General features: G+C 36.5%; 1 protein-coding gene across 9 annotated transcripts in view; it reads right to left on the bottom strand.

Annotated features, from left to right (window-relative positions):
- The window catches only part of PACSIN2 (protein kinase C and casein kinase substrate in neurons 2), a 63,165-nt gene that overhangs the window by 28,495 nt on the left and 19,373 nt on the right, over window positions 1-15,297 (bottom strand). For 6 of the 9 annotated variants that reach the window (XM_075051882.1, XM_075051883.1, XM_075051874.1 and 3 more), the window contains one exon: window positions 221-331. In XM_075051882.1, coding sequence (XP_074907983.1) covers window positions 221-280 — 60 coding nt within the window. In that variant the 5' untranslated portion in view covers window positions 281-331. Of the gene's footprint in view, window positions 1-220; window positions 332-697; window positions 814-3,252; window positions 3,400-4,414; window positions 4,556-15,297 lie in introns of those variants that run through there. The other 3 variants (XM_075051876.1, XM_075051879.1, XM_075051881.1) reach the window with 3 other exon arrangements.

Genomic DNA, 15,297 nt, shown 5'->3' with positions numbered 1-15,297 from the left:
TGGATGATCCTCAAGTTTTTTGCCAGTTAAAAACCCTTGACAGAATTAGGCCAAAATCTGAAAGGTCATTTCTACACTGAAGGCCATTTCTGCAGATCACAATAACCAAAGGCATCTTGTATTGCAGCTCTCTCCACAGTTTATAATGTAAAAAAATCAGATTTTCTATAGTAAGAGTAAGAAATAAAATTAAAATATTGTGATAAAACATTTGGATTACCTCCCAGAAGCTATCACTAGAAACTTCTACTCCAACGGAATCATCGTATGAGCCAGACATTTCTAGGTACGAAGAGCTTTTAAGTATTCAGAGCTTAAACACCTTCAGAATCTGTGAAGAGATAAAAAAAATATTATTTATGAGCATTATTAATGAAAAACAGTTATCAAAAGAGAAATGAAGTTACGTAGCACCCTTCAATTCTTTGATATCTAGGGATGCCAAATAAAAACAAGAGGTAACAACGCAGGGCATGTAAATAAGTGGGTTTCACAACAGAACACTATTCTACCACACAAAGTTCTTGGCTTTTATGACATAGGTCATCCAGAAAATCTGCCTATATCAATTTCACCAAACTCTTGAACTTATTTTATCATAAAATTTCCTATTACAACCAAAAGAAAAGATGGAGCAGCATGATGCTTACTCAGTAAGTATTCTGCTTCAAAGCATTCCACAAGACAATCAACTGACCTTTGCTACTGATACAATAACCTGCATTGCTTCCTACTCCTTTTTCACTGGAAATCTATATTATATAATGAAACCCACTGGAAATATTTAAGGCCAAAACCACTTCCTGATTTAAAGAAAAATAAATAAATCTTTTCAGAATGAAAAAGTTTTATTTCTGTAAGAATTTTAGATTCAAATCATCTGCTTGAAAGCTAAAGGCATCCACGACTGCAAAACAGATCTTCCTCAGAAGCAATGTAAAGCAAAAACAACGTGAAGGGCATTGCAGCTACATAAGTCAAACGCAGGAGACACCAGCCTCCTTCCCCGAAGTCTTTGTACAGTTTATGATATTCAGACAGCCCCCGTTATCTCGCTCAGCCAGCTGTGACGAGATCTCTTACTGGGCTAGTAACTACCCAAGCTTTCTTGCCACTACTCTTGTGCATTTTAAAGCAGATAATAGATTCTAAATGATGGTATGATGCACATATCTACTGTTCCACATGTACCAAGTAAAAGGCTATAGGCTCCATGACAGAAGGTCTCCTTGAAGCTGACAATTACTCTCCCTAGAAGTTGAAACTCCTGCACCTAGTTTTACTGTATTTCATTTGTGACATGTTACCATACTATTTCATTTTTTTCTTTTAGCAAAACAAACAAACAGAAAAAAAATCAACTTTATTAAAATCAAGTCATTACTTGAACAGTTCAGGCATTCTCACTTATATAGACACAGCTGCATGGAAGAAAAACATGGTCTATCCTCATTGAAGGAGATGGCTCTTTATAAAGCACTGTGTATAAAAAAATTGAGGGCTACAGTAAGCTAACATTTAATGTAAGTATCAAAAACAGTACTGAGGCAAGAATTCAGGCAAAAATTCACATCCACAAATGCGCTTTGCAGGGTGGAGACCAAGAGGTAGGAAGGAAACAGCTCCCTCACACAACACACACATGCAAATCCCTGCCTGATGTCTATAGATAGTTCATCAAGTTCTGTTCAGATTTCTCCTATCAAGTTTCCCTACAACTACAGCCAGGGCTACATATGGGTAAACAGATTTTACCACCCCTTCTGGGATGAATACCTTTATTAGCAGACTACAAGGTAAAGCTCCCACTCTCTTTTGCCCTGTGAATCTTGCTTCCCTTAATGCAACAGGGCCACTTCAAAAGGAAGAGCAGAAAATGCCTACAAACCTGGCCTACCTTGCAACCTAGTGGTTATGACATGCTGCTGAGAGAAACAGAATTGAAAGCCTCCAAGGCCAAGGAAAATTCAACACTAACTTCACATTTCTTGGATATTCTGAAAATAACCATGCCATAAGGGTAGGCATACAGCACTTGTTTGTAACAAAAATGAGCTACTGAAACAAAACAGTTGTTTGGACAGTTACAGCACAAACAGAACAAAACTGGGAAGGCAAGCTGCTTCTCCTGAACAGTTTTTCATCCAACTCATCTCCATAATCCAATTCACAGAAAGCTTAAATAACCATAACACTGAATACAGAACTGAAACCTACAACAGAAACATCAGTTGTTAGATTTTTATTTTGAAAAGAGAGCCAAAAATACAGGAAGGGTTCTGCAAAATGGCAACAATTAGAAAGGAAGATGATACATTGAGACAAAGTATTTTTACATGTTAGCGTAACAATCTTCAACTTGATTATGTTATTAGTAATTACCAAAAAACCTGCTTTTCCACCTGTGCTTTTATTGAAGAGGGAAAAGTGCATTAAAACACTGTTCAATTGTCAGTTTCTTAGCAGCACACCTGTACATTTAATGTGTTCTTTCCAGATAAATTTTGGCCCTTGCAATTCTTACAATACATCAAGATAAGCAAAGATCACATTTGTCAGCATTTATATTTTCTGATAGCCTTTCTTAGATAGCCATAAGCAGCACGAGGAGGAAACAAAAGTGCAATAACTTGCAACTAGTTGGACATACTCAAAAGAATAGTTTGATATTAAACAGCTTTTTCTAAGAAATTTGTTTTAAATTTTTCACAAAAATATAAGGTTATGCAGTGGTATCTTTAACCATAATTTCTAGTATTATTTTATTTGATCAAAAGGATACCTAGAGTTTAACGACAACTTGTTAGATTGATAAACATTCCTAGCTAGATTCTCTTAGCTGTTTGCGTCCTCTTGCCTTTTTCCCATTAAAGCAACACTAACACTTGCATTATTCTGAAACCAAGTAAGCGATTGAAGCAAGCGTGTGACCCAGGCATGCCGTGCAAAACAAGGGAAGGAACAAGATTCCAAAGGTTCTCAGGAAGGGTTATAGTTGTTTTTCTATAGCACACAAAGATCTTTCAACCAAAGTGTTTACTGCCACTTGGAAGAGATCAGGCAGACAACTGTAGAGTTCAGCATCTTGGAAAAAGAAACCCTTACGCAAAAATATAAACCTAAGAGAAAATTTCAACAAGTCATCCATCATCCCACCCCCCCCAACCCACACCAGAAGTATTTTGTCCCCTCCGGTTACAAAAAGAACAGACAGTGATAGTGTTCTGAAATAATAATACAGCGTCCACTTACCTTTAACAAAATAGCCTAAACTATGCCAGTGCTGGAAATCTAATCTGAAAAGCTACATGGAAAAATTGGAAAAGCTGAAGCAGAGGAACATTTTCTTAAATGGGGGAACAGGTTGTGGAGACTTTTTTTCTTTTTAACTTTTATTCCTCCTCAACTAAAACTACATAATACACAGAGCTATCCTTTTTTTTCCATAAAAGCATGAAAATGATCAGCACTCCGGAAATTCTGATGGATTTAAGGTTTTTATATGCCAAATACTATGCTGTGAGAAAGTATGAGCAAGCGTATTTAGGGAAATATTATGAAGTCATAGCAACAACTGGCACAGAAAAACACTATTTGTACAGCGCTACTTAAAAATAAAGTGAATACTGAGATAGGAACATTAAGCAGTATGAGTCATGCTACCCTCATGAAACAGAATTATTACAGCAGCCAGTCTTTTAGCACATTTTTTGTTAGGGTTTGGTTCTCCCATCCTTCAAGTGAATTTGCAGAGGTTTCACAATGAAAGTTCATTGCACTTTGATTTGCAGGGTCTTCCATTTCACTGTAAAAAGTAAACCTATGAAAAACTAAGGCTGTCAGTATAAAATCTGGGAAATTTAGATCAAGACAACAAAAGAGATGAGTTCTGCACAGATTCTCCACAAATTATCATCTACATCTCACAAAGTTGGGGGCTCTTTGGTCAGCTAGATTGCAACAGAACCAGTAACTCCATAGGAAAGCATGGTGCACACGCCCAGTTCCTATATTCCCGCAACAGCTTGGCTTCATCCGCTCTGGCCTTTATCTTCTCATTCCACAACTCCAGGCCAAACTCTTTAGGAGTACCTACACTGCCTTTTTCTTGTCGCTCTGCTACTCCCTGAGCAAGCAGTAGCACAGTGCTCTAGTAGTTTCCACCCACGTTCACATTGATTGGTAAACCAGCTCGCCAAACAGGACAGATTATTACTGAGCTCACACTAAGATTTTCTTGAGTGGGTACATCAGGTTTAGATTTCTCCCATCCCGCTGCCAATTTTCATGAAACTGATAAGAAATGTGTATCTCTATCTCTGCTCGTCTTTAACACCTGTCTGAAACTGACCAATCGATTCAAAAATTATGGAAGCAGAAAGTTAGAGAAGGCAAAGGTATAAGCCTCATTTACCTCAGAAGGCAGATTAAAGATCTTCACTGAATAGAAACCAACTCTGGATCACGCTCTGTGCCTCTTCCTCAGCATGCTCTCGGCCAACACAAATTAAATCTCATAACTTCCATACTTCTAAGGATATTTTCTTCCCCTGTGCCAAAGAACTTCGGCATCTCCATTAAAAAACAAAATCTCAATATTTTATTAATCATCAAGTCCAAAGGTCTTTAAACAAGTTTTTACCCATGTCACCAGTCATGTAAACTACCAAACATGAAGCAGCACAGAGAAAGCCATACCAGTTCAGAGCCCTTGTTGCCTTTTGTCATAAAAAGTCCCAGCACACATTAGGTAAGAGAACTTATACAGGCTAAAAATAAACCATGAATTCCAACTGAAAAAAGTAACTATATACTGAATAGTACATACTCTAATAGCTACAGAAATGGTGCAAACAAGCAAGGCTCAAGTTTCCTGACAGTGATTTTTAAGCAATTCCTGTAAATTAGTATACACTGATCTTAGACACAAGGAAACTGGCCAGTAAGTGAGACTTTTTTTAAAGCTTTCTCTTAGGGAACATTCTAGCAATACTATATGCTAAAGACCTTGAATTTCTTCTCTACTGCTAGTGTCCTACAATGTGAAGAGAATTGCTATAAATATCCTGAAGGCTTAGCACATGAGGATTTTAGAAAATATTAACTAATAATGAGTAAGCAGACCTTCAGATACTGCTCACAAGAACATCTGAATAGAATATGCTGCCTCTGCTCTCAAGAAGTTGGGTTTGATGCTGTTATCTTGAAAGCAATTTACAAAAATCCTTGCTTCGTTCATGTTGAAATACTTTGTGGGGTTTTTTTTACTCCCTTTTTCTTCCTGTGTCAGGTGGCAGAGATTAGCACAACACACAACTTGCAAAAAATCTGTGTAACAAATGCAGACTTTTAAGATGCTAAAATAATCCAGTGAATCCCAAAGCTTCTCTTAAGGTGCTTTCCAACAGGAAGAGGGGAAGAAACATTTAAAGAAACCCTTTAGTTTAGCCCCCCCAGCCACCAATAACAGATTAATTTGTTTTATGAACTCTTACTGTGAAACAGGTAGGGTTGTTTGTTGAAAGATAGGTTTTAACGTTCTGAACCCCCTTGGAAGATGTTTATTTTGATTAGATACTTCACTATAACTCAAAAAGATAGTATTAAAAAGAAAAAAAAAAATCCATTTAAGGTCTCAGTGCTACGTACTGAATCCTATGATGAGAAAGAATAGATTTTGAGTCTGATATTCCAACACAAAGAATGTCTGCAGACAAAACACTATTTCAAATACTTGAAACCTGAAGGCAATACCACACAGCCTTGTCCTGCAGACCTGATCAACATTTCCCAATATGTACAATCCAGATGACAAACAGATGTGACTTCTCGTGCCTTACTTCCAGAACTTCACAGCTTCTAGAACAGAAAGAACTGACAGAAGTTCTCAGTGCCAACATGACATAATACTTATCTCTTCAATTATTCTCTCATGTATGATAGGCTGCTTTAAAGCAAGGCAATTGCTAGTACTATGGCTCTAGGTGACAAACTGGTCCCCAACAGAGAAAAATCTCAGAATCACAGAACAACAGAATCAAGCAGGGTCAGCCCAGGTTGCTCAGGGCTTTATACAGTCAGATCTTCAAAACCTCCAGGCATGGAGACGGCACAACTCCTCTGTGCAACCTATTTCAGTGTTTAGCTGTCCTCAAGATGAGAGACAGAAGAAAATAAATTAATCCATATTTAGAAAACCAAATGATCTCTTCAGCTATTAATATTAACCTTCTGTTGTCTCTAAGAGCTCTACAGATGCAAGCTCAAAGACACTAGCCTCTAGAAGAGAAAAGCACCTGGTCACATTACCTTTTAAACTTATTTTTAGAATGACAGGACTTGTCACTATGGATCTGACTCAGCAGGATTCCAAGTTTCATGACTAGGGAATGAAAGACAGATGTATAAGGACATCATTCAACTTGGATTAGCTGCTCATAAAAACTTTCAGCTATAGTATTTTTCCTTATTACTCACTGAAGTCTCAGGTTTTGTTCCACACAGAATAGGAAGGAAATGGGACTTCATTGTACAGAAACAAACATATCCTATGCTTTAAGTGCACACTATTGTGGCTCGCTACCAAGCGTAGCTACCATGAATATGGTGTGTCTCATATTTCCTGATTAAATAAAGCAATTTAGACATCGCTTCCTTTTCTATTCTGTCTAAATAACTTGCTCTATAAGAGTTCCCAGTTTCTTCAGGGTTGCAATTTGTTTACTGTTTACAGGGAGAGAAAAAAAGTGACATAACTTCTTTAGCAATCTTGTGAAATCACAAACCAAAACCTGTTTAGAATCACAGCTATTGACACTGAAAAGTCCATAAATTAACAGGACAAGTAACTATAGGAAAAAAGGTTGCTTTGGTTTACACATTCAAGTGACACCAAGAAATTCTAGCCCCTGGATGCAGGGAACAAATGCATCGAACCACGATTAGCCACTACTACTCAGTGCTGTGAACCCTTCTAATTGCAATCAGTAGATATGAGTGCATGCTCTATTAATAGAAGTCAGGCCTTAGACTTTCAAAGGTAGAGCCTCAAATCAATGACTTTGGCCTAATTCTTACTCTTCAGTCTATAAAATAGGGAGAACAGCACCCTCTTTCACAGAGATTTAAGAAAACCCCTTAGTCTCTGCCAAGAAAACAATTACAACAACACACAGCAGAGAGAAGTCCATAAAAGGAAGCTGAATCACTACTTCCTGGGGAATTCAGCATGTCTGTTAAAGTTAGCAGAGCCACACACCAAATGATTTTTTTGAAAGAAGTTGACAGCAACCCATTTGGTGAACCCTATATCCTGAGCACTAAAGGAAGGAATCTAGGAAATGCACACTATCACAAACTGTGTAAGCGTATTTCCTATTATGCATGCTCCTCTGAGACTGGGAGCTATATTTTCTAGTTTGAATACCTGAGTATTTTGCCACCTGGACATTTTTCAGTTAGCAAATTTTATTTAATGTAATTTTACATTAAGAAGCTACTAGTTTGTACTAGCCATTCATAACTGTAAGAGTAACAAGAGATTCATTGCACTCTGCGGCCCGCAGGTGCTGGGAAAAGGAGCAAGAAGCAGCCAGAAGCTGGTAGAAACTGGGAGGGACAGCGTACAAGCCACCAGGGTAAGAGGGACAGTGGTGGGAGTGGGGAGGACAGCAGAGAGAAAGGGCTTCCACAGGTGTGTGATTGCTTCTGGGTCATGCCCCCTCCCCACACTCCACTCAGAAATCAGAAGCTGGTGCTAAATGCCAATTAAATTCCCTGAGTCAAGGCTGCTTGGTTCCCCAACAGCTTCCTTGCTGCTGGATTATGTTCACCCATACCCATGTTTGTTAAATGCTGTATGTGTAACATGCAATAGAAAACCACTGAAAGTAGCATTAATTCACTGCCTAAATATGCAAGCAACGAACACACATTCAAGCCACAGTTCTAGCACACATCAGAAGATCACTAAAGCAGTTAAAATTTCCTTTTACCACATGTAATAAAAACCACCCACACAACTATAGTGAGAAGACAGTATCTCAAATTAAACTCTCCAGGCATATCAACACTGTGTGACTGAAATTTTACAACATACAAATTTCACAATGCATAATTATAAGGAATAAGAACAGCTATTTTAGTCATTACATTTTATTAAGCACAGTTTGAATATTTTATTAATGAAACTTAAAATTACTGATTAAGCTCAATCGCTTTGAATAACATACACAGCACAGAAATGCATCTCTGAAATGCAAGACAATGACCCAAACTTTATCAAACAGACTCTTAGCCTGCATGTTATGTTTCATATATGTACAAGTATTATCTCACTCTCACACTCTAGCGAAGATATGCCCAAGTTATGAGCCACTGTTTCTGTCCGGTTTTATATATGCAAAGACAATATAACCAAACCCTTCAAGCCTCTCGGGAATTCTCACTTGGAATTGCATGTCTTTGCTGCAGGCATGAGCAGCAATGGCAGAGCAATGTAGTTGTCAGAGAACTAGCTCTCATCTCCTACCCTTCTTCACCTTAATTTGCTATTAGACATGCTGTTTTTTCGCAGATTCAAGACCTTACGAGCTCCTACATGCTGCCAGCATACCTCACTCTGCATTTTTCCAACTAACCAGGAGATGCCTTAAATAGCAAAATACTAACTTTGGGGAAAAATATTTTTTTATTCTTTGCCTGACAAGCCACTCTGTGTAGATGTGTTGTTTTAATTGTGCATTTTTTTGTTTTAACCAGTAAAGTTATTAATCACCTTCAGAGGCTTTGCAGAGGTTTCTGATTTTAAGATAAATGGCCACTGACCACAGGAAATTATTAACACTGCAAACTACAAGCTTTAAATGACATAGCTATACCAGCTAAGGACACAAAGTCCTTATGCATATATGGCATAAAAGGAACTGTGCAATTAATATGTATTAAACAGACATTATAATTTGTTTGATAAAGGATCTGATTTAACCCTTATTTAGCACTTGTTTTTTAGGCTGAAGTATTCAACATAGGCTTATAAACTCTTGCATTACCACTAAAATTTTTTAAAATTCTTAAGATTAGGAGAAATCTGAACTCACTACAGGAATTAGAGCCAAAGGCTCAGCTATTTCATTTCATCCCACTGGAGGATATAAACACCTCATCTGTTTGTACAGTATGCTTTAAAAATTAGTATCTTCAATTTAGAGTAGTTTTGATACACTATACAGAGTTGTATCTTGTTCCTGGATCAACAGGACTTCTTGGCAAATTAATTCTCCCTGTTGAAACCATTATTAGCAACATTGCCTTCAGGATTCTTCTGTAGAAGAAAAAGACAACTTAGTAACATCTGAAGCTGAAATCAAGGTGACCTTGATACATGAAAAAAAAGTAGTTGCTAAATCACATGAAAAGCCCTTAATCATAAGCATTATGTCTTTACTTCTGTAAGTTGTAGAATATGTATCTTAGCACAAACTCATTGTATATTAATCCGTAACCATTGAAGGAAGACAACTGATCCCCAAATTCTCTCTCCAAATTTTCAGACCGATTTCTATATTGACTGTTCTTATAAGCATAAAAGGAGACATTGCAAAATAATGGAATTTAAATTTAAAGTACTGTAATTAGGCTAAAAAACAACTTTTAAAAAAGCATCTCAGAAGACTGTTTCATAATGAGTAAGATGAAGATTGTATTAAATTGTTTTACACACATACTAACAGATCCTGGCTTTAATCAGTATTTAATTTTTGAAACAAACTTTGGAGGTGTGCTGTCTTGAGTACTGAGTGCTACCTGCAGATTCTTCAGGGAACAAGGGAAAACACATAAAGTACATGTGAATAATATCCTTTACTGACATTAGGTACAGAACCTAACCATAAAACATTGAAACAAGTAAAATGTCCTCCTGTTTGTTATGTTGCTTCTTTTTTGTGCATCTTGAGAGAACAATTTCACAGTAGACTTTCTGGTCACAAAACACTTGTGGTTTAGACTTTAAACCCTGCAACACTGTTGTTTATTATGGAAGAAATTTCCCATTCTAAAGACATACTTCTTGAATTTTAGATCCAGGAAAGGACTGTAAGGTACCTAGAGACATAAGACCTAGGTATTATGCTATCTAAGTGGTCATCCACTAAATAAAGATTCTTTAAAACTTTTTTCTTTAAGAGCCTCGGGTGTTTCTGATCAAGGAAAAATCCACATTTACATTTTCTTCACTGCAGAAAAAAAGCACATCAAATTGGCTTTGAGTAAATTTTGCCAGAAAACCACCTGAAGAACTCGGGACTGTTTGGCAATGAAAATAACTTGAAAGATCAAAGAGTTTTTTTAAATCAGAGGTTTCCATTATTTAGGTTTGAGTGATTAAAATGTTAAAGTGCAAAAAAACCTTCAATTTTTAATTAGGATTGTTCACCATTTTCTAATGTTCACTTTTGTAGCGCCTGTGACATCATCCACTAATTCACATGTCCTATCAAAGTCTCCTAAAATGAAATTAACCTTAATATTTTGGTATCCTCCCCAAATAAATAAAATTGAGATAAATATGCCTTTGGGTTTGTTTCAAAGAAGCAAGAAGGGGACACAAGACCACATGCATTCAACTTGCAAATTAGACTTGGTTAGCATTTAGTTAACAAGAAATCTTTAAAGTGCCCAGATACTTTAAAAATAAATAAATAAATCTTTAGTTAGTGGAATTAGATGGCTAGTTATATGCATTCATAACAAAAACTTATTTTAGCAAAATCTTAAGGCAAATACCTAAAGCATACATGCTTAATATTTACTTTAAGTAGAAGTTTACAACAGTGCAAAAAGAATAGTGCAGAGGAGTGGTACTGATGTATTCCCCAGCAGAGAAAACATGAAACAGCATTTGTAGCTGCACTGAAAGTAGCTGCAGAGAAAAGTGACATGTATACAACTGTTCTAAAATGGCACATAAGATGCAAAATAGAACATTACAGGAAGCACTGCCTCAGACATCAAGACTTTCTGAAGATAAAAGGTACCATGGTACTTCTCTGACCACCCAAGTACCACAAAAAATTAACACTGCTATACTTGAAAATAGAAAATCCCACAGAATTACATAATTAAAAAGTAATACAATAACCATTCTAGAAAGAGATGTGTGTTTTAGACAGCAGACTGAGCCCCGAACCACCATTTCAAACGTGATCAAGCACACTCTTACAAGCAAACAAACATTGCAAAATATCATATTCACTTGGTCAAAAATACTTTATCAGCTATGACACAGATAGTAAACTTTTAGTAGGAAAAAAGCAACTATGAGAGTTGTTTGGCAAGTCATTCAATATACTGTTTGCAAAATACTTACCTTAAAAGACATGCCTTAATTCACTTGCATTTTTTCCAAACACAGAGTTCAGCAACAAAACTGCATGTATAGCTGCAGTACTTGCATGGCTTTGCCTGACCTCCATTTCCACAAACAGAATTCTCTCATCAAAGCGTACTTCATAATTTCCTGTGGGCTGATGAAAACCTTGTAACTCAAGCTAAGGTAATTTCCCCCCACACACACACTGCAGCACTCAAACCAACACAGGGTTTTCAGTCACACATATTTCTAATGGTTCTGTATAGCCATGAATTTGAGTATTCAAGTTTACTATAATTTTTAGGAAAGACCACAGGTAGCCCATGCAAAAGTAAGGTACTTTTAATGATACAACTGGCTTTGGTGGAGAAGAGTGCTTTTAAATACCTCAGTGAAACATGTAGGCACATTTTGCAGATGTGTCACTTAGGAAGCAGCTGTGTTGTTTTGGTGTTTCACAGTCAAAAGCCATATTTTCCATCTCAGGAAATATGGGGCTGTAATATTAATTAAATACTGACATGCATTGAATAGAAGCATATCTAAACCCTTAAATTAAGGTGAAGCAAGCCAGTCTTCCTGAATCTGAAGGTTACATTAAGGACCTACTGCTCTTCACTTCAGGAGAGAATCAATTCAGAGACCTCATTTGAACCAAATCTAGCCCTGAGATTTGTCTCTAACAGGTATTTGTTTCCAAAGACTAACACACTGTTAGAAACTGTAAAAATGTGCATTAACAACATGTCAGCATACTCTACCCTCTGTTATTCTTACGGCGATACAGATGATTATGCTTGGTAGAAACTAGTAAGACTGACTGGGGCAGGGGAAACTAGTGGCATGGGTGGACCTAGACAAACCTGTGCACTCTTCAAGTATTAGTTAATTATCCTGTCACTTTTTTGAGATGTAAGTAAAATCAAGAAAAAAGGAAAATGGGAAGTGATGGTTTTCTTACCACGGTGAAGGTAAGGGAAAGCACAAACAAAAACAGGCCTTCATATATAGTGTCTCAGAAGGACGTTACTGAAGATGATAGAAGAAAATACTCCCAGACCTAGTAAAATAACTCATTTTCTCAGACCACAATGCACTCATATTATACTTAATTTAAAACAGTGCAGAGGCATCACGTTTCCACACAGAACTCCTTGGGGCTGAACAGATTATTCTCTACTAGACAAAAACACCAGCTTTCTAGGACTCAACACACAGACAGTACCAGAAATATCCTATAACATCAGAAATGTTTTTCAAGTACAGCTTTTTGTTCAAGGGACCAGCATAAGATAGTAAAGAACTGTACTCTAGGACCCTTGCTAAAGCAGAAATGAAATAACCACCCCATGTCAGCTTAGTTCAGCGCTGTGAAACAGCTCTGAACAGCAGCTTCAATTATTACCAATTCTTTCTGCAGCCATTATCTCCTCACTAGCCCTGCTGACAAAAAGCGGGTCAAACCATCATGCAACATTCCTCAACTGTCAAGATACACTCAAGAGTAATTTCGTATTTGGGGACAACACTACCAATGTAAAAATTAATAATGAAGATAGCCTTACAACTTAAAAGCAACCTTTCCAGCTGTGATCACTGCCAGATAAACTTTATACATCACTTCAGCAGTGTAAATTCTGGAACTGACAAAGAATTTATAGACCTCTGCAGAATGCAATTCATAAATGCAGAAAGAAAACAACAGGCACACTTAGCCTCGACTATCCTTTCCCGTAAGTTAAATAACCAATTATTCTTTCATGAACAGTAAGAGATCTGTTCAAGTGTTTCAAAATCAATGCTATACTGTAACAGTACAAAAGACCATGTGACAGTATTTCATATTTCAGACTAAATAAGATTAATTCAGATTTTAAGGCAAACGGAATCCAGCTTCTAAAGAACAGTTAGGAGCATTTAAATCATTCGCTTGTGTTAAGGTGGGGGAGAAGGTTGCTATAATATTTAGTTTCATTAACATGGCCACTGAAAAAAACCCTCGAATTCCATTTAAACAGATTTTTAGCTCAGTCAATCTGAGGTAAACTTTAGCCAGGACTTCTCATGTTTCTAGTCAATTTAATTTTCTGGCCCTGACTGCAACAAGGACAGAAGACCTTTACCTACCATTTAGTAATCTGCACAACATGGGCTGCTGACCTAGTAAAATTAAATATTCCCTAAACCCACTTAATTTTTCTTTTAAATAAGTGTAACAAACTGGCTCTTTACCATGTACTAAACTCTAAGCTACCTGGAAGTATCACTCAAATATTAAGGTCACAGATCTCATTTTATGGCCTTCCTTGTACACATGATTTGACAAGCTAAGCTAGAAGTTAATTTTTTTTGTGTGTGTGGTGGGTTTTCATTTTTTTTTATAGTCACATACAGTACACTCAAACCTACTTTAACCCTAATGCAACTGAAAATCTAAAGTTTTCAGTGTGCAAAACAAGGTGCTGCTTTACAACAGCCATATGAGATCAAGGTTAGGCAAAAAAGGTGGAAGTTTTTCTTTGGTTCTCAAAGTTTCAGTAATCTTATTAAGGGTTTAGGAAAAAAAAAATAACAAACACAACAGAGTAGCCAGTCCTCCTTATGATTTTTGGAGATCTGGTTACACATTACTTGACCTTATATAGCTCTCAAACACACAAATCACTCAAAAGTACAATCTCTAAATGCAACAATGTGAAATGAATGCTTAATTTGGTCAACTAATCTCAGAAAGACTAGTCTTTTCTACCCTTCTCCTGCTTTTCAGGAAAAGGAAAGCTTTTTATGCTATTTTCAATTAATGCTTGACTGAAGTACAAGTAGGTCAGCCATCTACTCTACAATCTAAATTGGACTTAAGTTCAAGGAAACTGGGACAAGAGGCCCCATTAGCTACCAGTTCTTGCAATTGCGATTACCATTGTGTTTTTTCCATTTAACAAGGCTGTGCCATCACTGACTATGGAGCATTTAAACAGCAGCCTTTAACCTGCATCTCAGCAACAATTAAAAGACAGAAAGGAGGGAGGTAAATAATACAAAGTTCAATTTAGTGCTCTCTCAAGATTAAAGTCTGAGAAATGGTAGTGATGAAAATTCAAGTATGCAAGACTACTTTTTCAAATATATATATTCATATATATATATATTCATATATATTCATATATATATATGGTCCAGATCCAGTGGATCAAACTGTTGAAGCAAAGTCTTAGTAAAAGCACATAATACACAACTTTTCTTGTCATACATGCTGCTGAGTAACTTCAGCATTTTAAATAGTTCCACAATGATTCTCAAAAACAGAATCAATTGCTGCTAAAGGTAGAATTATACACCTTTTTTGCTTTATGAACTAACTTAATCTAAATTCAATGACAGTAACCTCTACACTCACAAACTAGCAGTATGATAGTCATAACAGTTGAGAAATAGCAGGCACAAATAGCTTCAGAATAAAGTGATCAAATTTCATAAGCTATTTAGTTTACTGTAAATCATTCTACACATTGTAATCAAACTGAAAAACTGTATAACATTAGACTCCAGAAAGTCTGGAGTCATTACATTCAAATGCAACATCCCATTTTAAATTAAAATAGAATTCAATTTTTATTTTTGCATGATGCATAGTAACATGAAGTAACCAGAATAGAAAAGGCTAGTATCATGGAATAAAATCATTCTGGAATCAAAATACCAAACTTGCACACACTCAAAAGGAATGGCTTAAGCCAGATTTCTAAAATGTACTTTGTGTATAAACCATATATATATGGTTTATATGCACACACACATAAAAACAGCTAGGAATGGGTAATAATTCTGCTCCATACTACAGAGTTTTTAAACATAGCTTTAGGCTAATGGCACAACACACTGGTAATTTTCAGCAATCTTACAAAAGGTGCTACCAGAGTCCCCCT

Source organism: Buteo buteo, chromosome 19 (genome assembly GCF_964188355.1).
Source record: "Buteo buteo chromosome 19, bButBut1.hap1.1, whole genome shotgun sequence".
Classification (NCBI taxonomy): Eukaryota; Metazoa; Chordata; class Aves; order Accipitriformes; family Accipitridae; genus Buteo; species Buteo buteo.
This window is presented reverse-complemented; position numbering and strand designations above follow the sequence as displayed.